Source organism: Gavialis gangeticus, unplaced genomic scaffold, assembly GCF_001723915.1.
Source record: "Gavialis gangeticus isolate Ggan-Ray unplaced genomic scaffold, GavGan_comp1, whole genome shotgun sequence".
NCBI classification, from domain to species: domain Eukaryota; kingdom Metazoa; phylum Chordata; order Crocodylia; family Gavialidae; genus Gavialis; species Gavialis gangeticus.
Window position 1 is genome coordinate 1,403 of NW_017728975.1, and position 26,906 is coordinate 28,308.

At 41.0% G+C, this 26,906-nt stretch overlaps 1 protein-coding gene across 1 annotated transcript; it reads left to right on the plus strand.

Annotated features, from left to right (window-relative positions):
- The first annotated feature begins 1,111 nt into the window (after window positions 1-1,111).
- LOC109291078 (proteasome activator complex subunit 4-like) lies at window positions 1,112-26,906 on the plus strand. The gene is made up of 15 exons (XM_019507942.1): window positions 1,112-1,295; window positions 1,824-1,893; window positions 4,277-4,402; window positions 5,172-5,324; window positions 6,766-6,870; window positions 8,081-8,172; window positions 8,577-8,708; window positions 10,387-10,595; window positions 10,970-11,055; window positions 11,817-11,945; window positions 13,604-13,759; window positions 21,199-21,361; window positions 21,799-21,932; window positions 24,639-24,778; window positions 25,267-26,906. The coding sequence occupies exons 2-14, from the start codon at window positions 1,828-1,830 to the stop codon at window positions 24,771-24,773; spliced, it is 1,686 nt and encodes a 561-aa protein (XP_019363487.1). The 5' UTR covers window positions 1,112-1,295; window positions 1,824-1,827; the 3' UTR covers window positions 24,774-24,778; window positions 25,267-26,906.

Below are 26,906 nucleotides of genomic sequence, written 5' to 3' on the forward strand. Positions count from 1 at the left end.
GTACTTGCAAGCTGATACTACTTCAGGCTAGGTTCATATACTCAACTTTTATCTAGATTTTGGGAAAACTTAGTTAAAATAAACTGAAGGATGTTCAAAGTGGTGTTTCCAGAAATTTTGGAGGATGAACAGCGTTCCAAGGATCACTTGAAAATATTTATATTTGAAATTATTTGTAGGGTGACTAGGCGTTACTCCAGTTGCACTCTGTTTACGGCTACACATGTATGGGTCAGTCTGTCAGGAGGAAGGAAAAAGGAATAACAGCTTGCAGTGGCTGAGTCATCCCCCAGGGTTTTCCTGGGAAGCAAAGTGGTGGGTAGTGGGGATGGATCCTCCTCCCAGTTCCCCCAACTTGCTGGGGCACCTTGCTGGGCTCTAGCCCAGATCTCCCAGACAGCAGCAAGCTGTGGGGGGTGGGAAATTCCACCCCCACTCCCCACCCCCCATGCAGGGAGCCAGGACACCCTGTCCAGTTGGAGCAGAGCCAGGGGTTCTTGGAGGGGTTCCCTCCCTGTTCTTCTCCCTCTCCTGTGTTTGCTGCTGCTCGGCAGATGGGGCTGGGCAAGGTATCCTGAGTTCCTTGTGCTTGTGTGGGAAAGCTGACGGGATGGGGTAGGACAGGGATTTTCCCTATGATTGTTGCTGTTTTGGGAAACCCAGGCTCTGCTATAGCTGGGCAGGGTGTCTCTGGCTTCCTGTAATTGTGCAGGGGTGGATAGCCCACACCCACCCTGCTTGCTGCTGCTTGGGATGCTCCAGCCTGGCTGGGTGGGGAGAAGCATTGCTTTTTACACTAGAAGTTTTAAATCAAGTTGAATATTGAAAATGTAGATGCCTCATAAACATTTCTGCCTGATTATAGAGTATCTATTTATTTACAGTTACAGTTATTACCCTGGTTAACTCAATTGGCAGATGTTAACTCTTTAGTTACAACATGGCCAAAGCTTCTAGAGAGCTCTGTACAAAGATGTCTTCATTACGTTTCCAAGACAGACTTCATTTGAAGAAGGCTTCTCAAAAAACATGAATTCTTGAAGTCACTTGAAAATGGTAAAAGAGATATAACCATGATTGGGACTATCAGCTCTCTAAAAAAAAAATTTCATAAGAGTATGAATTTTTGTTTTCAAAATAGGTGGAAATCTTAAGCCTTCTAGCATTCAGGCTGGTGACAGACTTGATAACCAGTGGTTGCACTACGATGGTCAAAATATACCAAAGACTAAGCAAGCTTGGGAATCGTGCTGCTTTGTGGAGAAAACACACTGGGGGTATTATACCTGGCCTCAGTGAGTATTAAATGACATGCTCCAGGGGCAAAATACTACAAGAAAAGCAATGTTTTTGACTAATGTGGTTGGCATTAAAATGGACACTTAAATTATTGTTTTAATGTTATTACTTGTTATTGAACATGAACAATTTTTAAAATACGTTTGCCTTTTTATTTGTGCTGCTGGTACTTTATGCACTTGTTGTTTGGGCCATGAAAATAAATTGTTTTTCTATTGAGTGCAAATTATTACAGATGCTTTCATTTTGATTATTTTTGTGTGTTGTAAACCTTGCATGGGATTATTTTATTTTGTTATTTAACTGTTTTCATTGGAATTATATGCACAGTTCATACATTTTGCAAAAATCTTACAATAGCAGTGCTGGATTGAGTTTGTTCCAATAATGCCTTTTTAAGACTAGATATCATAAGTATTTATGATATAAATTTTAAATATAATGTAGATAAATAGAACATAATGTATGCATTTTTTTGCCTTTTATCTTGAAAATTGTTAATGCATGTTTTCTCTAATTCCTAGAAACATGTTAGTTTATGCTCCTGCTGATCAGCAGCCAAAGCTTGGACGAGGGAGAGAGGAGTTGTTAGAGGTAAGCCACCATGTTGTGAATATTGATTGTTCTGGTTCAAAACTAGCACAGATTCTTATCTGACTTCTAAGGTCTTGGGTACATGCATTTCAAGTGCTGTGAATCCTGTACCACTTCACATTTGGCACCACATGGCAGATGTAGTACAGTATGTATATTTGAAACACTTATGATATTTTAAGTTGTGTTACTGAAGGTATTTTTTGACTGGAGGGGTATACTTAAATTGGGAATATAGCAATTGATTTCCAGTTTTGGGGAAGCATGGGCACTTGATAAAGCAGCTGTGTAAAAAATGGCACAGTTATTCTTGTACAATTGAGAGCCAGAGCTTAGTATTCAAAATATCAAAAGCACTGTGGCCTTGCTTTAGCAAAGTACTAAAGATTTTGGCTGACTTGACGTGTTAGCAATCTCATGTGGACTGCTCACATAATTAAGCAAATGCCTAACAAAGCAGCTTGCACCTATACGAGAGAGAGTAAAAATAAGAAATAACTGAAAAATTAACCAAAGTAAAGCTTAGGAAAACTGCCACAAAAGGGGCTCATGTTTCAGATTAGGTGGGCTCCTTGTTGCTTACCAAAAAACAGTCTTGTTTTCTGTTTCTCTAATATATAGCTATGGAACAATAAAGAACTGGACGTGATCAGGAGAGTGGTCATAAGGACAGACTTGATTCATTGCAGTCAGTGCAGATTGAAAGGCTTTTCTAGGGTTTGTGTTAGTTGGAGGGAAATGGTCCAATATTATGATGCACAGAAAAGCTTGCTGGCATTAAGTTGTTGACAAAACTCTTGTTTAGAACAGGGGTGAGGAATTATTTCAGCTGGGGGTGCTGCTTAACAACTTTTAGTGAGCTGTGGAAGGCCTCAAAGGTAACCCCACCCCTTGAAAGGTGCCCTGCCCCCTGATTGCCATCTTGGGACTGGAAGTCCCACCCTCTAGCCCCTGACCTTTGCTACAAGATGTACTCCTTTTGGGAAGGGATTTTGACATGCTGGAACCAGAAAAAAGCCAAATCGTATACTAAAAATCCAACATCAGCTATTAACATATATTAATTTTAGTTCAAAAAATATTTTTGTTCTGATTTATGTGTGTTTGCATAATGTATAGGGGGGCTATTGTATAATAGCTCAAAATAAAGTCTTATTCTTGTATATTGTTTGTGGGATGTGGTTGGGGGGGGTGTGGGGTTTGTGAGGGTATCTGGGCCACCTGCCACAGCGCACAGCCCCTGCCTCTGGTGGCAGCAGCAGGCAGCAGATGCTCAGGGCGCTCGTGGCCCACAGCAGGCAGAGCCCCCCCAGGGGTGCGTTCCTCCAACTGAGTCCCAGGATTTGCAGGTAGTGGCACAGAGCTGGGCCGGCCTGCTGGCTCATGCCTTCAAACCAGACCAGCACATCAGGCTCCCAGCAGTGCATGTGGGAAGTCATGTGCCATCAGGCCGGGCCAGGCCAGCTCTGTGCCTCCACATGGGGCACCCAGCACTCCAGCAGGGAGCCACGTGTGGAGGCACAGAGCCAGCCCAGCCCAGTGGTGTACAGCTCTTCCCTACAGTGCCAGGAGCCCTGTATAGAGGCATGAAGCCAGCCTGGCCCAGCTGCAGTATTGGGAGCCACACATGCTGACACAGAGCCAGCCTGGCCGGCTTGATGGTATGCAGCTCCTAGAAGGAGTGCCGGGACTTGTGTGTGGTGGCATGGAACCTGCCTGGCCTGATGGCATGCGACTCCCTGGGGTTCCCAGTCCGTGTGTCATTAGTTTGAGCTGGCTGCATGCCATCAAGTGTGACTCCTGGCATTCCTTCTGGGAGCCATGGGCCATTGGGCTGGCTGGGCTGGCTCAGTCACAACATGTATGGCTTCTGGCACTCGAGCCAGGAGCACACTGGGCTGGCTTTGTGCTTCCACATGGGGCTCCCAGCACTGCAGGCAAGAGCCCCCCTCCCCGCTCACCAGCTGTCCAGTCATGTGCCATCACGCTCTGCACCTCCACATGGTGCTCCCAGCTGGATTGTCAGGAGCTGCACGGAGGTGGAGGCACAGAGCCTGCCTGATCCAATGGCACATGACCTCTGAAAGCCCACATCTCCCACCAGCTTTCAGTGGGGCAGCCGTGGGCTGGTAATAGTTTTTTGGAGGGGCCCTTCAGGCGGGATAGAATGGTTTTATGGACTGGATCCAGCCTGCAGGCTGCAATTTGCCCACTCCGGTTTTGAATTATTGAAAATGAATAGCCTGTACATGATTGAGTTCCTGCTTGATTGAAGTAGTAATGAAATAAAAAATAAGACTTTGACTAAATAAGGTGGGTGCTAGCATGGTGGTTCCAAGCACCTTACAAATAGACTAAATTCTCGCTGGTTTTTCTTTTACAGGCAGAGCAAGCTATATATGATCACTTTTCTGATCCGAAATTTGTTGAGCAGTTAATAAAGTTCCTATCTTTAGAAGACCGAAAAGGAAAAGACAAATTTAATCCTCGCAGATTTTGCCTCTTCAAGGTATTGAGACTTCTATGTGTAACTAGCTTTCTTTGTGTAGATAAAATGATCAAATAAAAGTGAAAAACATACACAGAGATCCATCCCATCGCTGTTAATATTGTTGAAAGCTTCGCAGTAATTGCCACTTTGATTAGCCTCACTAGGGTATGTAGAACGCCTTGCTGAGATTAAGAAAGACTTGGGTGTATTTTCATTTAAATATAGGAGAAGCAACAAATTAATTTTACTGCAGGTTGAGATCTGAATTTTTTTTAACTGCCTTGAAGTAATAACGCATTGGAAGTGTAACACACTGAGTGTGTCCACACGTGGCAGATTGCACAGTCATTTAGTATTTGTTTAAGCAAGTACTAAATGACTGTGCAGTAATTGGCATTACTGTGCTGTCCCATCACTGCATGGTTATTTTTAGACGCTATTGTGAGTTGCACACGTTCTTGGTGACTTTCTAATGCATCTGCATGTATTATCATCTTACTGTACTGTTTCTACACTCGTGTATCAGCTGTAGTAGTAGATGGAGCAATTTTTTCAAAAGAATTCAGGATAGTAAATAAGAAATAAAATATTCCAAAGAGATGATGCCTTAGCAGTTCAGTAGAAGTAACCATACAGGCTGTTGTTCTTATGGACCTGGGTATTTCATATTAACTGCATGTAACATTAAGCTAAAATTTAAAATAATGCTTAAAAACTTGTAAGTGGTGTAGAATAATTTCAAAACAATAAATGCTTTAAATTTATATTTTGTAACCAAACTTAACAGGGCCTATTCAGAAACTTTGATGATGCCTTCTTGCCAGTTTTAAAGCCCCATTTGGAACGGCTAGTAGCAGACTGTCATGAAAGTACCCAGCGATGTGTAGCTGAAATCATAGCTGGCTTGATAAGGGGCTCTAAACACTGGACATTTGAAAAGGTAGGAGTGGTGTGTGTGTGTTTTGAATGCTTCAAAATTCTGAAGACTTTTTTTAAAGGAATAAATTCTTGTTGGTTTGTTGGCAGGTAAGGTTCTTTGGGTAGACAGTTTGTTAACCTTTCCTTGCACGTTAATGTGTGGGCTGAAGAATTGCCTGCACCTTAGATTGGTGGTGCTCAATGTTTTGGGCCTGTAGGCAAGATGAATAGTGCAGGACCTGTCCGCAGGCTGGATTGGGCCCTGTGCGGCTTCTGTCAGCCCTGCATGCCTAGATTGGGTCTTGGTGCCCCACACAGGGCTTTGTGCTGGGATTAGGCCCTATGCCACTTGTTCTTGGCCCCATGCACCAGGATTGAGGCATGATGCCCTGTGCCACCCCTGCACTGCCCCATGTGCTGGGATTGGCCCCACCCATTCCCACATGCCAGGATTGGGCTTTATGCTGCCCTGCATGTCTGATCTAGCACACAGAGCCCTGGTGTCTGGGTCTGGAAATTTGGCAGCAGGTGAGTGGCAACCTGTCCCCCACTGCCAAACTTTCAGACTTGTGGGGAGCCCTCTGAGCTGGATGACATGGCTCTGGGGCCAAGAAGCCCCTCAGAGTTGAGCACTGACTTCTAGGTGCCTTGGTCTATTTCTGCAATTGTCAGTAAATGAAAAAAATCATTTAATGGAAGCCATTAATACCTACTATCAAAACATTACCCCAGTCTCACTTCTTGCTTCACAATAGAGTTATAAAATACTGCCAATCTGAAAAAAATGAGACTGCTGGGAGCAGTGCAGAGGCATGTGGGATAGGGCACACAGGCAGCAGAAACTGGTGGACCAGTCCATGGTGGAGGAAGAGGGAAGTGGGTTGATGAGAAATGGGAGAAGCATTGCAGGCCCCTGATGGTGTATGAACTCCTCAACCTTCTTCCCACTGCATCTCAAGCGTGGAGTTGAGGCATAGGGGATCCTTATGAGGGAAGGAGGTCGAAAGTGGAAACACATAATACATAATGCTGCTGTGATGGTAGAGGGAAAACGAGGAACCTGGCATGCAGGAAAAAGGGGCAGTTGAGCCCACTGCATAGGGGAGAGGGCTTTCAGGGGAGTCCTCAAATACAAAGGGATGGGAAGACAACGCATAAACTTGTGGGGAGCTGGAGAATGGAAGGAGTCTCTGGTGTTTGTAAGGAGCTCAGCCTACAGAAGCAACAGTGATAAACTCTGCAACTCCTATGGTGCTTCAAAACACCTGTAAACAAAGCAGAAAAAGATCTTACCAGTCTCTTTCGTGACAATATTTTTAAGACTAGAATGTTAACCTTCTGCAAGAAGCTTGCTTTGCTTTTTGGGAGGGTGGAAGAAAGGTGGGGGGGAGGTTTGAGTGTTAGAGCAGTTAAATAGGAACCCAAAATGGAAAAACTTCATCTTCTTGCCTTCTATTCATCAGGTAGAGAAACTTTGGATGCTTCTTTGTCCATTGCTTCGAACAGCTTTATCTAACATCACAGTGGAAACGTATAATGATTGGGGCACATGCATAGCAACTTCCTGTGTAAGTATTCCATATTATTTAACTTTGTTTGGGTTATTTTTGTAAGATTGAATAGATAATGGTAAAGTTTTGCCTAATATGTAAATAAATTTTTCATGGAGAAAAGATGTTTAAATTTATTGTGTTAAGATGGAATTTAGAGTACTAAATACTACTAAATATATGCATTGTACACTAGTCCTCGAATTACTACAGAAAATGATCAGCTGCTGTTGTTTCCAGAAATACAAGTTTTCATCTGCTTCCAAGGGGTTTTTAGGGGGCTATGGGTGTCTTTTTATTAAAGCTAGTGTTAATATTTACATATTTACTATAATGTTTTATAACCAGTACAGGCAACCCCGCTTAACACTGTTTTTCTTAGCACTATTTTGCTATAGAGCTTATTTAAAATTCGTACCCGATTCCACTGAGCGCTCAGCCAGTTTCATTATAACACTCAGTGGAATTGGTCAGTTTTGGTGGGCAGTGAGGTTGAGAGAAGTGGCAGTGATGACGAAGTGGCAAGTAGCAGCAAGTTGGGTGGGCGGGCTTGAGTGCGGGGCCCACGCTGGTTCCCTGAGGTCAGGGCAGGGCAGGGTGAGTTATATTTATTTACATTAATTTCTATGGGAAATTGGGTTTCACTTAGCGTGGTTTTGCTTAAGGCTCGTTTTTTCTGGAATCAATTAAGAGCACTAAACGGGGGTTGCCTGTACTAAACTCTTTTATATCCTTTTTGAACTTGGATGATAGACCCGTCCTCATTTGCTAAAATATAAAGTGTAGAGCTTTCTCATATGCTTGGCAAAAATAATTTAGGAAAACTCAGATTAAGTACTTTAAGGAACCCTGTTAATCTCTTGGCTATAGTAAGATTCCTGTACACTAGATGAATATACCTTTCGTAAGTTGGTTGCTTTATTTAATTGTCACAAATTGAAGTTCTTTACATTTTTTCTTTTACCCATACTGTGCCAGATTTTTAAGTAATGGCAGTGATTTGCCATGCATGAGTAAAATACCGTGATTTATGTCTTGTGCTGATTCTGTTTTCCTCAGATTACTTTGGGAAAAGTAAAACATTTATTTCATTTGCATAGTAGAACATTCTTAGGACTTAAAGATATTCAATACAAATATCTATCTTCTGTATGGCTTTGGTTAGAATTGGAATTTTGCTGAATTCCAATCACTGACGTATATAAATTTCCCCTCTTCTCTCCCGCAGGAAAGCAGAGATCCTCGGAAATTGCACTTTTTATTTGAACTCTTGTTGGAGTCTCCCTTAAGTGGTGAAGGAGGATCATTTGTAGATGCATGGTAAGAATTTAACTTTGTTTTTTAGTATGTATCTGTAAATTCTCCCTCTTCCCCTCTCTATAGAGATGTATCAAGTTAACTTCAAGCAGTTTTTCGTCCTGCCTGGAGGAAAGGCACACCAATTTGTATATCCCACGTAAACCCTTTTGCAATTGCAGCTTTTGCCTTTCCCCTACAGCCCTTAGACCTGTGTGCATAGGCAAAGGCATTGTGTAAAGTGCATCACTTTAACGCCATTCTAACAGGATTCAGTAACTATTGTGGAAATGCAGTGTTGATGTAGCAGTTATATTGTTTTATTTTGTGATTACACCCGGCATTTGGAATAAGATTTGGGCATAGAAAAACAATTTGTCACTTACATTTTGTAGTTAATGTTACAATATTGATGCTCTGATTTCTAGCCGGCTCTACGTATTGCAAGGTGGCCTTGCACAGCAAGAATGGCGAGTTCCAGAACTGTTGCACAGATTGCTTAAGTACTTGGAACCTAAACTCACACAGGTCTACAAAAATGTCAGAGAGAGAATAGGAAGGTCAGTGGTCTCTTCTGTAATTCGTTTTGTTCAGTGTGTACGTATATGGATCATTATTTTTAAATAATAGGATATACTCTGGGGTGTCATTGATCTTCTTGTACCTGAACACTGCTCAGCACGTTGGGTGTACTACTGAGGCTGTTAGGTGCCACAGTAATGCCCTTAAATTGCAGTGTAAGTGCTGATATCAAACTTTGGGTCATTTCTTCATTCTCGTTCTTTACATTGAAAATTCTTAACCTCTGGAAATTGCGTGTATCCAGTGCTTAATGTGGAATAAATGTAATGGGTAATATTTTTTTAAAGCATTTTGGTGACTGTAAAATCCTGTATGTAGGGATTCACAGTGGAAATGCACTGCGTAACAGCTCCTTTGATCATGTTCCTTTTGCCAAGCACCTGCCCTCCCCTGCTGATTGGCGGAGGGGCTCTGGTGGCCTTGCCACTTGCCGCTGATTGGTTGGGAGGCAAAACTGCAGTTTTAAATATGTCATGGTTTTTTACTTCTGCTGTCGATTTATCTGAGGGGCCCAGCAGCACCACCACTTGTTGCTGATTGACTGGGACATGGAAACTGCAGCTTTTTCTTCCCCGCCAAGTGACAGTGGGGCTGCAAGGCACCCTCAGCCAATCAGCTGTGAGGAGGAGGGTGGCAGCAAAAAGAGCAAGGTTAAAAGAGCCACTGTACCGTGTACTTCTGCTGCAGTTTAGGTAGGTTCCCTAAGTCTTAAACTCCAGCCAACAGCAGTACAAATTATGGATAATGGGTTTTGTTATGTGCAGGAGTTAAGTCTATCAGAAACATTTAGCTGTAACAAATACTGTGTGATCTACAGTTTGCCATCTTGAAGAAGGAGTTCTAGGCAGACAGTTGACCTCTTTTGTGCATGGTTTTTTCATAGATTTCATAGATGTTAGGGCTTGAAGGGACCTCGAAAGATAGAGTCCAGCCTCCTGCCCCAGGGGCAGGAAGTCAGCTGGGGTCATAAGATCCCAGCAAGATAAACGTCCAATTGCCTCTTAAATGAATCCAGAGGTCGTGCAAGCATCACCTCTGGCAGCAGTCTGTTCCAGGCCTTGGGGGCTTGGACTGTAAAGAAATTCTTCCTTATGTCCAGCCTGAGACGGTCTTTGAGAAGTTTGTGACTGTGATTGTAATGGTAATTGTAAATAAAGTATTTCTAGATATTAAATCGCAATATGTTATCAAGCTACCTTACCCTCCAAATACCTATTACTAGAAATCACTAAAGATGCCTGATCTAAATTATTAGAAATAGCAGCAATAGCTTATTTGTCTCTTGCTTTCTTAAATTACAAAGTGAAAGGCAAAGCAGGTTATACGTTCTCAACTCCTAATTTCTCTTCTATCTAACATTGAAATGCTTATATATAGTGATGCAGCTCAGTGTACTAAAGTATTTTGTCTTGGTGTGCTGTAGCATTTTGCTATGACTTGATTCCAGGCAGGCATCCTGAGTCAGAATGTCATTTCAGTCTTTCAGGTAGCATTTGTTTTCAAAAGGTTTACCTGGGGACAGGAGTTGATCTACTTTAGAAGAAATATTCAGTTTCAGTTAGTAAAGTGAAGCAAACAATAGTCACTGAACAATTCTTGTTATTTAAGTTGTGCAGTGAAATTAATATATTAAACTCTTGAACTATTTATTTTTAGTGTTTTGACCTACATATTCATGATAGATGTTTCTTTGCCAAATACTGCGCCAACAAAGTCCCCTCGTATCCATGAATTCACTACACGAATACTTGAAAAACTGAAACCCCTTATGGAAGTGGATGAAGAAATTCAGAACCATGTAATGGAAGAGAATGGAGTTGGTGAACAAGATGAGCGAACTCAGGGCATTAAACTCTTGAAAACCAGTGAGTTGCTGAATTTCATTTGTCAGAACATGTTACGTTGCCATAATACTCTGCAACTAAACACCATAAATATTTATAATCTGGAATTTTGCTTTATACCGAAGAGGTTTCTGTGGATCCCTTATAGTTTGGGCTGTGTCAGCTGATGCTGATAGCCGAGTGCACTCTGATTTACATTACTGTTCCCTTATTAGCAATATTACTGAGATTTTGCTTGCAAATTCTAATGCCAAGAATACAGTTCAACTTGCTACTAGTACAACCCCAGTGATTTAATTGGATGTCTTTTGGGTTTTACTATTAGTAAATCTGACTTGACTTGTTTTTTGCTTTTGATCTTTTTATTCTATTTAACACTTCTCTTTTATACACAGTCCTGAAGTGGTTGATGGCAAGTGCAGGTCGGTCCTTCTCCACAGCTGTCACAGAGCAACTCCAGCTTTTACCGTTGTTTTTCAAGGTAATTCTTTTTCATTTTAATACTGAATTGTTCATGTTTGAAAGGGTGTTTGGAAAAAAACTAAGAAGTTGTAATTAAAATAGAAAGCTGCTTAAATATAGCACACTTGGTCCTTGCTTACTTGCCTAATTCATTTATTTATTCAATTTGTACCACCCTTCTCAACAAAAGCTTGTGTGTGAAACTGATAACCTTGGGCTTAAGAAGCTGGAACCACTATTTTTAGTTGTCTTCTGGAAATAACTAATATATACATATCCTGTATCCCTAACATTTTATGCATACAAAAGGAAGTGTTATTACCCCATGAGTAATTACCTTTATCAAATGTAGAAATATCTACATGCCATTTACGATGCAGCAGTTCATATTAAAATGTTATTGTCTATGTGTATCTTATCATTGGGCACCCAATAAAACTCATTATAATGATGTCTGTATTAAGCAAGTGAGCTTTGTATCCACTTACAAAGTTGCTGTGACACACAAGTACTCCTCATTTGTAAGCGTTTTACATTTACTGAACTTTAAACCAGCTAAGTGTTTCTCAGAAGACAGATTTTAAAATACAGAAGTGCTGAAATGTCATAAATGTGCATGTTCTGAAATGACTAGCCTAGTTGTGTAATTTTTACTACTGAAAGTTATTTAAACAAATGCAGAAGTTTTGTTTCTTCTTGCATAACATATTGCTGTTTATAAGGAAATTTTTCTTCAGCAACAGTTATTTCCTGAGTGTTCCATTTGATCTTGTCTTACAGATTGCCCCAGTAGAAAATGATAATAGCTATGATGAACTCAAGAGAGATGCTAAGATGTGTTTATCACTAATGTCTCAGGGGTTGCTGTATCCTCAACAAGTGCCTTTGGTACTTCAGGTGCTAAAACAAGTGAGTCTGGTCTAAGTTATTAAAATGAAAGTTTAAGACTATGAAATGTGCTAAGCTTTTTCTTAACTGTCATCTAACTATCATATTGACTGCTAAGGCAAGTGCAAAAATATTCTGCCATTTCAGAACTTTTTTTTCTGCTTTTTTTTTGTCTATAGCAACACTGTTGCCAATGTAGCTGCTTTTATCACTTATATCTATGTTGGAGTAGCAAATTTAACCAACATAAGTGATTAGATAACTTCTGGTTGCAATTGTAATTTGCTGAAAACCATGCAAAAAGGCAGAACTGAGGAGAGTTGTCTGTTTCTGCTGGAGGTTCTGTAATGGATTCTTATTTGTATTTGGTCATCAAAATGGAAATTGGCACAGAATTAACTAGCAACATTAATTAAAGTCATTAAAATGTTTTGCTGAATAGAAATGTTTACTAATAGCAAGGCACTGAAAATTTTCATAAAGGGCTTCATTCTGATTTGATCTTTCTACTAATATGTCCATTGTTTTAAAATATAATTGAATTGAAAAATAACTCAAATGTTCATTCTTACTACAAATACAAACCTTATAAAAGGAAAAACAAAATCTGATTCGAGTTTTAATATTCTTTTAAACATTTGGCCCCCACAAGATTTTTTTGCTGGGGGAAGAGGTATTTTCATTTCTTAAAATTAAGTTATAGATCAGTAATTCTCAACCAGGGTTATTTGAGATCTTTTCAAGGGTGTGGGGTGTCTCACCATTAGGTATGCAGACATGATTCACAAGATAAACCCAGAGGTTTCAAGTAAGATTTTCGTAGTATTAAAAATATTCCAAACTGTTGTAGTCATTCTTTGCAACAGAAGAAATATTTAGTTTCCTGTCAGTCAAAAAATAAGTGAAAAATTAAGAGCCGGCATTTTCAGAGGGATGCTTTGAGTGTAATGAGAGGTACCTTGAGTTTTAAAGGTTGAGAACCACCGGTTCAGTAGATTCAGTAATGAGTCAGTTTCAAATAACATTATCACTTCAGAGAGATCCTCAACTTGAAATTCATTTAAAAAGTAAATCAAAATGTATTGTCAAAATGCAACACACTACAATAGGTTCCCCTGCATTTTGGGTCAGGTGAGGGGTTACAGTATTTTTCTGTTTTTAAAAAACATGCCTTTCCACTACTTTGCAGAAGACTCACACAAATGAAAAATAAAATTGACTGTATAGGGAGATGGAGAAACTGACTAGGTATAGCGTAGTCAACACACAGTAGGAACTGAGGAATCTCTTGGAAAAAGTACCCATTGTGGACACCTTTTTTCATAGTTTAGACTTCTAGAGCACTACACATAGGATAAAATGGTGACTTTTAGCATAATTTTTTCCGAAGTCCACTATATGCAAAAGATTTCAATGTGCAACTGAGAAGATCCAACATTTTGGCTTATTCATAAAAGGCAAATGAATGAGACTGAATAAACCAAAAGGCATGACCTGTTTAAATGCTTTAGAGTTGAACCTAAAAATACAAGTTAAAAAAAAGCTCAGTAGAATAAAATATTTCATTGATAATTTGCTATAGCAACAACCAAATATATAACTTGATTTTGAAACGAACCAACAGTTTACTTAGATACCCTTATTTGTAATTCTGACTACTTTGTTCTCTCTCTTCGCAGACAGCAAAAAGCAATTCTTGGCATGCTAGATATACAGTACTAACCTACCTCCAAACCATGGTATTTTATAATCTGTTTATCTTCCTCAACAATGAAGAAGCTGTCAGTGACATCAGATGGTTGGTAATAAAGCTACTGGAAGATGAACAGCTTGAGGCAAGTATAGTAATTTAACTGTCAGTGAAGGGCAATGAATGCAAAAAGAAAAAGCGGAAGGTAGTATTTCCATGTTTCTTTAGCATAGGTGATGCGTAGGGAGGGCATGGGGGGGCATGTGCTCCCCACCCCCAGATTGGCCTGCGCTTGCTGATGAGTGGAGGCGCAGAGAGAAGTGCCAGCTGGTGCTCCCCTTGAGATGGGCGCCATCCCCGGAGTGGGAGTGCTTAGCGCCAGTGGCCCTTCTGGTTTTGCTGCCAGCATACCCGGTTTTGCTGTTGGCACTTCCGGGGTCAGCAGTCGGCTGCTGGGGGACACCCCTCCACCCCTCTTCCGGTCAGCGATTGGCTCAGGAGGCACCAGTCTCCCATGTTCTTTAAGATGCCTAGTTGCTTACCTTACGTTGTATAACCTTGTACAAAGCATAGAAGATGACCTGTAATTAACACTAATACAGAAAGAGCTTTAGTGTTTTGCAGTATATTCTAGCTGTATTATATATGGCTAAATACAGATCATCTTCAATATGCACACGTGCACACCTAGCTATATATTTTAGTTATGTATACCTCTTCACCTTTTATATAAGCTGTGTAAAATTGTATTTTATACAAAATACGCTTTTGATAAGAAAATAAATATTCTAGAAAATGTTTTATTTGCAGTAATATAAAAGCAAAATTCTCACAGTGCTCTCAGATTTCAGCAGTAGGAAGTATAATATCACTAGAGTATAAAGGATAGCATGGAAACTCAACCTGCAGATTAAAATAAATTTCTACCATCACAGCTGACTTGTTTAAAAAAAAAAAGTTTGTACTCAGCAGACCTGCTTTGTTTGCAATTAGTCATTTTAGCATATTGTTGTGACAGGTTTTTTGGTGGGGTTTTTCTTTTTTAATTTCATTTTGTTCATGTAGGCAGTATTGGGTTTACAGCACCATGAGCAAGTGAACTGGACTTTATAAATATTCCCATGTCTGATGAAGATAGTAAGTTCCTACTGCGGAACCAAATTGTGTCTATCGCAGACTTGCGAAAGTACGTGAAGACAATAAGGTTCAACATTTCTTGCAGAATCTTTTATTGTGTGCTACTGAAGCTGTTCCCTTGGGCAGCTAAGAGGGCAAGATATTTATGGGGTCAAACTGAACAAGCAAGAGGGATTCTGACTGTCTCAAAGAAGGGCACTCATTTGAGGGGGAGGAGTCTTGGGTTTTGGTCTCTGATATTGGGACTAGTAACTGATTTCAACAGAAGTAGCCCTGGAAGCAGGAACTGTAACACAGGGCTCCCCACTCCCATGGGAGGGCTTCTCTTACTGAGCTTACAGAATTGTTTGCCTGCTAATCTGGCTCCATGAACTGCATTCTTGGCCACCCAGTTGGACAGCTTCACTTGGAAGGGTAGAGAATCTTAATCCATAGCATGGTGGTTAGGGTGCTGTCTTAGGAAGTGGAAGGTGTACATTTATATTCCCTGACGTAGTAGGGTTTGAAACCTAGATCTCTGACTTCCTGGGCAAGTGTGCTAACCATTGTGCTGTTGTACAAAACATGGTTACCACCACTGGCTGTGAGTAGCAGTAAGCATGGAGGGTACAAGTGGTTTTTGCTGAATTCACTGCTGCTGTTGATGCATCCTGTCTGGAAGCTGCATTCTGAGATAACGGAGATGCTCATGTGCAGCCTGAGTTGTGTTCTAAGCTCCGAAGAGGAGAGGGCATTCAGATATTCTTATGTCTAGCATTTCCTCTTGGCTAGCTGTAGGCCTAGCCAAGTACTTAGTGCCTAGGCACTCTAGATTGCTTATGGGAAGTTTTTCCATCCACTGTAGAGGAACTGTAGGTGCCAAACTTTAGAATTCGCCTTGTGGGATAAGCTGCCTAAATTTTAGGCAGTGTCATTGTTGACACAGACCGTTTGGATCTGGCTCTTCAGCCTTGTTTGTCAGATTGAGGCCTCTCTGGTGATGGAGTGAGGGGGGGGCCAGGCCAGGCTAGGGGAGGGTCGGAGCCTAGGCAACTCATCAGGGAGGATGGGGGGACTCCTGCTGCTGCATGTATCATCTCCCACCCCTCCCCCCTGGGATCTGTGCATGGCACGAGGTCACTTTGCACCCCAAGCTGCAGTGGGGCTTGGGACGGAAAACCCAGTGCGCAGCAGCAGCTGCCTCACTCCATGCACAGATCAGGGGGATGTGTGTCCCCCTGGCCTCCACCAAGGTGCACGCAGCAGCGGGAGCCCCCCACACTCCAAGACAAGCCACCAAGGCTCTGACCCTCCCCTGGCCCATCCAGGGCACCACTCACCCCCTGGCAGGGGGTGCGGCTCAGCCGAGCCACATGCATCCCACTACTCGTACATCCCGCTGCTCCCCATGTGCGTCCCACCGCACCCGATTGTGGAGCCCCTGACAGTCTCTCAGTCTGGGGGGCACTACCCCAGACTGAGAGACTGTCAGGGGTTCTCCAGTTGACCAGTTGATCACAATCAACTGGTTGGTGACGCCTGCTGTAGTGCCAACTCCAGTTTTCAGCAGAGCTTCTGCATACCTGTCACACACTGTAGTGTTAGCAGAATAAGCCAGTGAGCCTGTTTTAATGTTACCCTTTCCAGTCAGAGCATTCAGAACAACTAGATAGGATTTTTGTAAATGGTTTGTTCATTTTTAATAAGTTCACATGCGCAAATATTGGGTAAAAGGTATGTCCTTGTATTGCTTAGATATAAATCAGAAAAGGCTTGTTTATGGAATAAGTGCTTATGATCTTGTTACCATAGAAACTTTGCTTTACTGTGACCATCCTTTTTTATAGGGATTAGCAAATTCCAATCTGTTCAGCATTTACCACAGAATTGTTTTCATTATGCTGTTTTTAAGGTGAAGCTTATGATTTCAGTATAAAATCTAATTTTGAATGGCTTATATCTTTCTTTTGACCTGAAACTTAACATATGGGTTCTCAGTTTTTCAAGCGTTTTTTGCCAGTAAGATGTTAAAATTGATGGCTCACTTTTTTTCTTTAAATCTTAACTCTTCAAATTTTGGTGGGATCTCAGGATTTACCATTTAGTTCAATGTAATCCCACATCTTTCTTAGTCATTTGAAGGAAAAAAAAAACACCACGTAAAATCATTGCTGATACAATTTTCAGACGGTACAAAATTAATAAATGACAGACTTTCTAGTTACATAATTAATCTGGATCACTTGGTGGCTTGGATGCAATAAAACACCAATTTTAATGCATTGTGGAAGGTGCTGACTGGAAGAGAGTTTTAATGATCACGAGCTGGCTCGTGTGTGAAAGAGCAATTGTGATCCTGAGGTATATGGACAAGAGAAATAGAGTGAAGGCAAGGGAAGTGATTGCCTCTGCAAACCATACCGGGGAGATGACCACTACTGGAGTAGTGTGTCTGGTTCAAGCCTGTCTTCTAAAATGATTGGTGGGGGGATTGAGTTTTTAATTAGTGATTGGATCAGTCTAGAATATTTGTAGAGCAGGGGTATCAGATACTTCAGGATTCTTTAACTGAGAGGACGTTTGTCCAGTGGCTAAAAGCTGAAGCTAGAGATATTAAATTGAAAATATGGCACAGATTTTTCTAAGTGAAAGCAGCAAACCACTGGAACATCTTGCATAGAAGTAACACATTCTTTATTCCTTGAAGTGTTAGAATTGGTTGCTTATCCAAATTATATGCACTAGTCCGAACTACAAGTTATTTAGTTGGATGCAGGAATTTAGTGCTTGATGTTCTGCAGTTTTTGTTATACAGCTCCATTTTGATATTAAAATAACAAGTGAAACCACCCACACAGACCCACCCAAGGGTCCCTTAAAATGTTTATTTTCTGAACAGCAAAACATCTGATGTTTAAAATGAGATTGACAGGGGTGGGCAGTTATTTCAGGTGGAGGGCCACTTACTGAGTTTTGGCAAGCCATCAAGGGCCGCATAACAGACAGCCAGGGCAGATGAATATTAATTTTTAAATTTTTAATTTCTAAATTTTTTAGGGGCCTCATGGGTCAGATAAAATGGCCTGGCATGCTGCCTGCAGGCTGCATTTTGCTCACCCCTGTGTTAAATGAACCAGACTATGTCAATTTATATAGCCTACCTTAGGCCAGCTTCGATTGGGGCTGTTCTCCTCTTCTGTTTTCTCCTCTTCTAATCTGTTGTAGGAAGTTCTCCAGAGAACAGCTGCTTTCTTTTTCTTTTTATGCTTTATATGCAGCAAAAAATCTCTCTTCATTTACTCTATATCACAACTAAATGTCCTAGCTAGAATCTGTTTTATATTTCACTATAGTCTTCCTTTTAAGAATCTTAAGCCCACACTTACAAAGGTATTTAGGCAGCTGACTTGCTGACTTCTTATGCGGTGTACTCTTTTGAGATTACTTGATCCCACCTTTTCCTTTGTGGGATTTGTCTTCATTTTGCTTGCTTACTCCCTTTTTGTTTTAGTATTGGTGTGTCACTAAAGACTATTGGTTATCATTAACTAAAAGGAAGCTACTGACAGCAGTTTGATTTCCTCTATATAAATGGATATTAAGAAAATCCAGTGTAAATGAAAAACATTTCAAAGAACACTTCTGCTCTTTGGATTTTACATCATCGTATGAGTCTGTAGATTTTTAAATCTAAGTTGTTAGTGAGCTGTGATACAGCTATGTGAGAGCTATAAGTATGTACAATTTTAAGTAGGGGTACACTGATAATTGGGCTGATACCGATAGCTGCTGTGCAGCCTGGCAGCATGGAAACCAGCATCTAGCTGGTAAGTCTTTGTTGGGGGGAAAGGGACATGGGGGGGGGAACAGATTGAGGCCCCCATAGTAAGGGGGGGAGTGGGGCAGGCACTGCCCTGCTGGGCAGGGCACAGGGTGATGCCAACAGCTTATCTGGGGGGGCAGCTCCTGCCTCTGCATGCACCCCTGGGGGATGCATGGGGGGGCATGTGCCACCCCCACAACCCCTGGATCTGTGCACAGAGTGAGGGTGGGCTGCCCACTGCATGCTTGTGGCTGGGGCTGCTCCAGCCTCTTCCCGGCAGCTGTGCTCAGGCTCAGGCTAGGTGGGGCAGGTGGCAGCAGCACTGGAAGGGGAGGCTACTGCAAATGTTGGGGTGGCTCTAGGCCCCTCTCCCAGAACCACTGCCACCCACCCTGCCCCACCAGCCTGAGTGCAGCTACCAGGTAGAGGGGTGGAGCAGCCCTGGACCTGAGTGCACAGCAGGCAGCCCACTCTCTCCCCACACACAAATTGGCAGGGGAGTACATGCCCCTGTGCCTCCCCCAGGGTTGCACACCATGGTAGGAGCCACCCTGCACCCCCCAGATGAGCCATCAGCTCTGTCCCATGCCCTGGCCCCACTCCCTTACCATGGGGGCCTCAATTTGCTTCTACCCCCCCACTCAATGTTCCTTCCCCCCAACAGATTTGCCATCCAGATGCTGTTCTCCAAGCTGCCAGGCTGCATTCCTGGTCACATGCATGCTGTAGCTGCGCACATGCATGCAGCATTTATCTGTGACATTATTGGCCACATCAGCCAAGAAAAGCCAATTGCCAATAATATCAAATTTCCTTTTATCATTGCTGATACAGTATGAACCAGTGTATTGGTGCACCTCTAATTTTAAGTGCATTATTTCTAAATGCTCCCTTCAGCGATGTGTTCCTGTTAGTAAGTTTATTAATCTGAGGCTACTGAAAATGGATTTTAATACAGTGAACAGTAAAGTGAATGACTACAGATCCCTTGTGAGTTTGCTCAGTTTACAGCCAAAATTCCTCTTATTCTGGGACTTGCATTAGCACTTCATGTTTCATTCAATAGCATAGTCCTTATGAGGCTCACCAATTGCTGAAAACCAATACTGGCAGGCTCTCGCTTCATACTTTTCTATGCTGTTAATAAAGTTGATCATGTTTGACTAATACACTGTGGAAGTATAAATGGAAGGGAAGGATGTCTCAAGAGTCTACTGTTAACTCACTGTTTAATTATCACAGCACTTGCAGCTATACTTGCTGCTTTGTGGAGGTTCAGAACATTATGTTCAAGGATATAATTTATTGTGATCTTCTGCATTGGATTCAGAGCATTAGTAGGTGTTTGTACTCTAGATAGATGAACGTTCTGTTTACAGTTAAGTGTAACAGTATGTACTTACCACTAAATGTGGCAACTGCTGTTAATATTTTTAACAAGTTTAATTCAGATTTTTAAAAGTTTGGAGTTTTTTGTTAGCTAGTATATGTGTGCACCTTTAATAGAAGTGGACTTATTGGTAGGATCACATTTGAGATAAGGCAGAACCTATGGTTCTAGCGCTTTTATGAAATTAATTGATTTTAATGACAGTAAGAATGGGGACATGGCTGAGTAAGCATACGTAGTTTTGGAAGCCAACAGTAAATTTGGCTGCAAATACAATTAAAAAAACATTTAATTGAATTAAAAAATAAACTATTGTACTAAGAATGCACGACTTACCAGCTGAAATTGTGATTTGTCTTGTACTTTTGGTAATGAGTGACCAGAGATGATACAAAGAAATTTTACTGATGATTTGACTAGGACCCATGGCAGTAAAGTGAATGAGTGCCTCAGTTTTATAGGATTGAGTTGGTAACTACATTTTACTCTTGTCTAATAATATCAGTTTTACTACTTAGATGCCGCAGAATTTTTACATTATGAATAGAAAGGAGGTAACTTTAGTCTTTAATTCTCTGTGCAGTAGACAGCTTCACAACATTCACCTAGAGTAATCTGTATTGTGAACGTACATTTTTAAATGTGCACACTAGGAAGATGATGTTGCTGTTGTCAGGTCTTTCATGTTTGAGTAAAATATGGAAGAGCAGAAGTTATCTACGTGTTTCCTATGTAAACTAATTTTAATACAGTGATTACATTAATGGATAAAGCAGGTATCTCTGTAATTGTGATATTACTGTGGTAGAAAAGGTATAAATAAGAGGCATTGTAAATTGCTTGAGAGGACATATTTGTCAGCATACAGGTAATATTTCTAGCAGGTCAAAAAATCACATAGCTTACAGTGTAACTTGCTTCAAGCTGAAGTTACATAAACGCTGGGAGCAAAGAATGATTAATTTTATATGCCACCCTTTCCAAAAAAAGGCTCAGGGCATAGATCACTAATTTTGGCTACTTGTAGGAAGAGAGCTTTTAACTGCAGGTGTATTGTGGCTATCAATTTTCTTTGCTTGCTTGCTTGTTTGTTTGTAAGTGACCATTTTAATAGTAATGGTGGTATTTAATGGCCTGTGAAGATGAGAGGATAAAATTTGAAACACTTCTCAAACACAGTGACTTAACTGACAGGCTCAAAAGCGCAGCAGTGACATTAAATGGGAATTGATGCATCTGATTTCTTTTATCACAGGTGAGAGAAATGGCTGCTACCACACTGAGTGGTCTGTTACAGTGCAGCTTCCTCACTATGGATGGTCCCATGCAGACTCACTTTGAACAGCTCTGCAAGATGAGGTTACCAAAAAAGAGAAAACGAGACCCTGGCACCATAGCAGATACCATTCCTTCTGGAGGTAAAAAAGCAAGTTCTACCTTTTAAAAAGCTGGCTAGGGAAGATTAAAATGTTCTGTGTTCTTTCACCAGCTGATTATGTGAGCATGCCCCACAGTGCAGGTGTTTGCTTATAGAGATTTACAGTTAAATGTTTGTAAATGATTTTTGTTCATCAATCTCTGCTTTTGCCTGTGCATGACACAGGGAGAAGGAGACCTGCTTGTAAAATCCTGATTTCAAATAGATGTATTGAATAATCTTGCAGCATAAATGATGAATAATAGTATACTGCTGTAAAGTAGGGAATGTAGATTTTACAGTGTGCCTTTTCCTTTAAAAATAATGAAAGAGCTGGAATTAGTGACAGTAAAGTTTGGTCTGCATCTGCCATGGAAGCATATCTTAAATGTTAGAAGCATATACTGCCACAGCTCTGTTATCGTCTTTCCACTGCAGACCTGGTTAAGCGCCATGCTGGTGTGCTAGGACTTAGTGCATGTATTTTGTCAAGTCCCTATGATGTACCCACCTGGATGCCCCAGCTGTTGATGGACCTCAGTGCTCATCTGAATGATCCTCAGCCTATTGAGGTAAGAACACCTACTCTTAATCCATTCCTTTTCCTGTTTTAATATAGCAAAACTAAAATATGTTGCTTGTCCTCTGATGAAAGTCTGTGAAGGAATGCATTCATTACAGAGGGTGGGAGCAAATGCAACACTTCAAGCACTACAAAGTGCAGCTGCACTTTGAAGCACTTCAAAAATGGAATATTTTAGACACAGAGACATGTACAGAGCCCTGCCACATACCCCAGATGGAGTACTTCAGTACCAAATGCAGTGCCCTGCTATTTGGCAAGGGGGTGTGACAGGGGTCTGTAGTGACCCGCAGCTCCACTCCCCACTACCACCACTACCACCATGGCAAGGTTGGGAGTGGAGTAGACTGTCAATGTGGCTCTGCTTCCCTACAATTCCACCAAATAAGGGGGCATGGAACAGATGTCAGTGAGCTCTCTCCTGTTTGCCCTGCCTCTTTCTAAGGGAATCATCCCTGCTGGAACTAGGAGACCAGATGCAGAGAGGTACACAGGGATAGGGACTTGGAGAGTAGGAGTGCTGGTTCCAGCAGGAGAGTGGGGGAAGCATGAAGCCTCTAATCTTCTGCTTCCAGGAGGTGGAGTGGGAAGAGGGAGCACTAACTGACAGTGTCCTGCTCTCTCTTCCTAATAATAATGTTTGGAACCGCTCCTTATATGATCCATCTCCAGCTTTCCTTGCAAATTATTCATATGGAGAGAGCCAAAATTGTTTTGGGGTTTGGGTTCAGTGACACCTGAGCCCACCGCCAGTGCAAATAAAATAGAAATTCAAGAGGAAGAAAGAAAACAGTTTCAACTAATGTGGATTAGACAGTATCGTAAGTGGCTTCAGGCTTGTAAAAATTTTGCAAAAGGTGCCCTTGGTCCATGAGACTTAGCAACTATTGACTGAGAGGTTAGAAGTAAAAACTAGACCTGTAAAAATATGAAACCTGAAGCCCAGATTGGATACTTTTTTGGGGTCCTTAGCCTCAGAAAAATCCCAACATATATACACACTCTAGTGCAGCCATTTCTTCAAAATAAGCACTTCCTATTGCATTTAAATATTTTTATCCTGTTTCTGGGATCTTTTGATGCATATAGAATCATAGGAAAGTACAGCTGGAAGGAATGTCAGGAGGTCATTTAGTTCAGGTCCCTGCTCAAGGCATGATCATCTTTGACTCGACCATTGAGGCTAACTGTTTGTGTAATCTGCTTTAAATAATTCTAGGTTTTTCTGTCCTTTCTCAATTTGAAGATATACATGGTAATCCATATTCTGTCTGAAATTAATGAGAAGGTAGGCCAGGTGGCTGGTTAGAGACTGAGGATAGAAATGGATGTTGTATTTATCCCGGAAGAAACTGTTTTATCCTGAGACAAAGTGCAGTCATTCAGACATCCGTGTTTGTTGCAGAACAAACCCTAAAAAGGTTTATGGGATAAGAAGTGTGCTAACAGTTTGTACTGGGATGTTATGAAATGTGTCTGAATAGTTGTCCTAGGATTGCATCATTGAATCAGTGCCAGAAAAGTAGCAGTGCATTTGACTGCTCACTAAACCCTGATTGGAAGAGCAGTGTGTCTGCATGCCAATACTGGGACTCTTCTCTGCAGGGACAGCTTGTCCTGGGACAAATCTGTTCCTAGCCTAACTGGTTCTGAGGCATGACCTTAGGTAGAAATGTACTTCATCAGATGTAATTTGAAGAGAACTGAGTCTTCCCTCATAAGCTATGTTTACCAGATAGAGTCATTTTTGTTGCTCTCTTTCTAATTTGCCCCTACTTTTCTTAAAGTGCAGAGCCCAAAACTGGACGTGGTGATTTAGATGAGGCCTATCAGTGCCCAATAAAACAGAAGGATCATTTTCCTTGATTTGCAAGTGACACGTAGTACACCAGTGGCTTCTTTTGCGACAAGAGCATATTGGCTTATATTCAGTTTATGGTCCATTCTAACTCTTGCTTATTTTTTCTTCAGTACCACAGCCTAGCCAATCATTCCTCAGTCTGTATTTGTGCATCCAGTTGTTCTGTATCTAAGTACAGGACTTTAAACTTGTCATTACTGAAGTTCATGTAGTTGATTTTTGAACCACTTCTCCAATTCATCAAGGTAATCTGAATCCTAGCCTTACCCACATCTCTGCCCATCTTGGTGTAAATTTATCAAATGTGCTCTCATTCACATCCTCCAAATCTGTTAATGAACATATTAAACAGTATTGGACCCAGAATGGACCCCTGGGGAAACCTATACTGCATCTCATCCCAGCTGGACATCAAGCCATTGAAGACTACTCATTGAGCACATTGATCCAACTGGTTGTGTATCTGTGTTACAATACTTTCATCTAGTCTGTATTTCCATAGTTAACTAATGGGATTGTCATGGGATGCTGGTGTCGGAAGCCTTGCTAAAATCAAGATATAGTATATCTGCTGCTTCCCACCCATCCACAGAGCCTTTCACCTTGTCACAGAAGGAAATCAAGTTGGTTAGGCATGAATTGCTGTTGATGAATCCATGCTGACTGTTGGATCACCTTGTTTTCCTTCTGTTGCTTGGAAGTTTCCTTACTAACCTTCTCCATGTTCTCTCCTGGTATTGAGATCAGATAGTGATGTATAATCCCTTGGACACTCCTTCTTCCCTTGATTTAAAATATAAAGTGATTTCATAAAAATATTTTTTTCTTACACAGATGACTGTAAAGAAAACTCTGTCCAATTTCCGGAGGACCCACCATGACAATTGGCAGGAGCACAAACAGCAGTTCACTGATGACCAGCTGCTTGTCCTTACAGACCTCTTAGTATCACCCTGCTATTATGCATAAATAAGGTAAACGTGCATGTGTTTTGGTTAAGTTGGGGAAACACTGCTGCCTTTTGTGAAATCTGCTGTAGCCATCTACTTGGACAGAGTGAAGGAAAAGGGCCTCAACTCCAGAGGATAGTGTTCTCTCCAAACTAACACTTTATCCAGCTCAGGGGAGCATCTCCTGTTGGCTAAGAACTGATAGTGATCAGCTGTGTTTGTATATTCCCTTCCTTACGCTTTTTTTAGACTACATTTTTTCTGGTCCCCGTTTGCTCCCACCCCTTTGCCAATTAGCTTCCCCTTGAGCATCTGTCACAGGACCCATCACTAAAGAAACACTGAAGTACTTCTCTATACCTCACCCTACCCTAAGAGCAAGTACAAGTCTTTGGCTTGTAGAACTTTGATTTCCTGTTTGCTGAAACTGTTAGTTTTGAAGGGAAATTATTATTTTTGTTTTTATTTTGTTCTACAGTATTAACTTTTTTTTGTAACTATTTCTGTTTCAGGTTTCATTTGGAAAATGAGGATGTAGAAACATTTCCGCAAAATAAAGGAAACTCAAAACTAATTTATCGTGTAGAGAACTTGGTTTTGGAACTATTTTTAAATGCAAATATTCAAGTCCTGAGCGGGCTCTATTCATCAAGAACTCCAGCTCCACACGGAGCAGCTATAAGAGCCTTGCAGTCTTCCATAACTGCATCTGTGGAGCCTGGTTCTGACATGTTACAAAGTTCCATGTCACTGGCCTGTGTTACAAAACTGCAGTTATTTCTCATGCACAGTGGCTTATGCTGGATGTCTCTTCTCTTATCTCATCTTCTCTCTTCTGCCACATCCCCAGCCATTTTTAAGCAGTAGATATGCAGAACACACAGGATTGTGAGAGTCGGAACCTTCTCAGTGAACCTCTCCAATTTTGGTTTATTTAACTTTTTATCTGATTGACCTGCAAGACCAGGAGCCAGTTTTTTTCACAGAGGATTTATTTTTCACTGCATGGGTTTGAGCACCCATTAGATGATGGCCCTGTATCATTTAATCCACCTCAGATCTGGATTACTTTTTATAATCTCTATATAAATGTAAATATCCATTCTGCCTTTTGCAGCCTTGTTCGGCAGGGCAGGAAGCAGGAAAACTTACATGGCCTAGCTGAGTTTTAACAGAAGCTCAACCAGGTGTAGAACACAAAACCATGACCATCTGCAGCTTTCTAAAGCGGGTGGAAAGGCTGGGAATCCTTTCAGATGAATAGAGCCCATAGATGTGAAGTTCTTGTCTCCAAGCAATGTTTCAATTAATAGAATGAAGAATATATGCTTTGTGCATAAAAGCACTGAATGGCTGACTTTTTTTTTTTTTAAAAAATACTCTCATTTACAAAGACTCTTAGTTGCTATTTGAACAAGCATCCCTTGCATAAATGGGAGACTGCTAAGATAGTGGAAGTTCTATATATTTTTTTTTGCCTGCAACTTTGTTCAAAGACTGATATCTATTGGCTATTTAATGACATGTTTAATATGTGTTACATAGATGTAAAAGACTGTATAAATTGTAGAGGCATTGCATTGATGAAACATTGTACAGTTTGCAACCTTTTACATAACACCATTGTGAGATTATTTTGTAAAGATTCACACTTAGATGTTAATACTATAGTGGTATTGGCTTTTGTATCAAATCAAATGCCATTAGTTTTTTTTAAATTATTTTCTTTAACAGAATATCTTTCCATGTCTAAAAGGCAGAGATTTTATTTTGTTTTGGGTTTTCATTGATCTCATTACTTATACCTGATGCAGATTTTTAATGCAATGTTTGTGGCCATCTCTAAATGAAGACATCACATGTTTTGATGTGGTAAGTTTATAGAATGCAAGGTACTTCCTACATTGAAATAAATTCCCAAGTTGGTGTGTGTTTCATCTTTCATACAGCCAAACTGGAACACTATGATACAATTTGAATCATCTACTGGCTGAGTATGTGACTCAATCCAAACTTAAAAGCACAGCAGTGTTCCTAGTACAGTATTTAGTAAACGTCAGCACACAGATGTAACCACTGTATAGCGTAGTGTCAAAATTATTTCAATCGTGTACCTAGTTTAAAACCCAATAAATGGATTGTTTGTAACATC

What these genes read in the sequence shown, in the direction of transcription:
- LOC109291078 (XM_019507942.1), top strand. Translation starts at nt 1,828, where the DNA reads ATGTTAGTTTATGCTCCTGCTGATCAGCAGCCAAAGCTTGGACGAGGG. An exon ending in AACACTGGACATTTGAAAAG is followed by an intron (nt 5,325 to 6,765) that starts GTAGGAGTGGTG and finishes TCTATTCATCAG; the next exon opens with GTAGAGAAACTTTGGATGCT. An exon ending in TACTTCAGGTGCTAAAACAA is followed by an intron (nt 11,946 to 13,603) that starts GTGAGTCTGGTC and finishes CTCTCTTCGCAG; the next exon opens with ACAGCAAAAAGCAATTCTTG.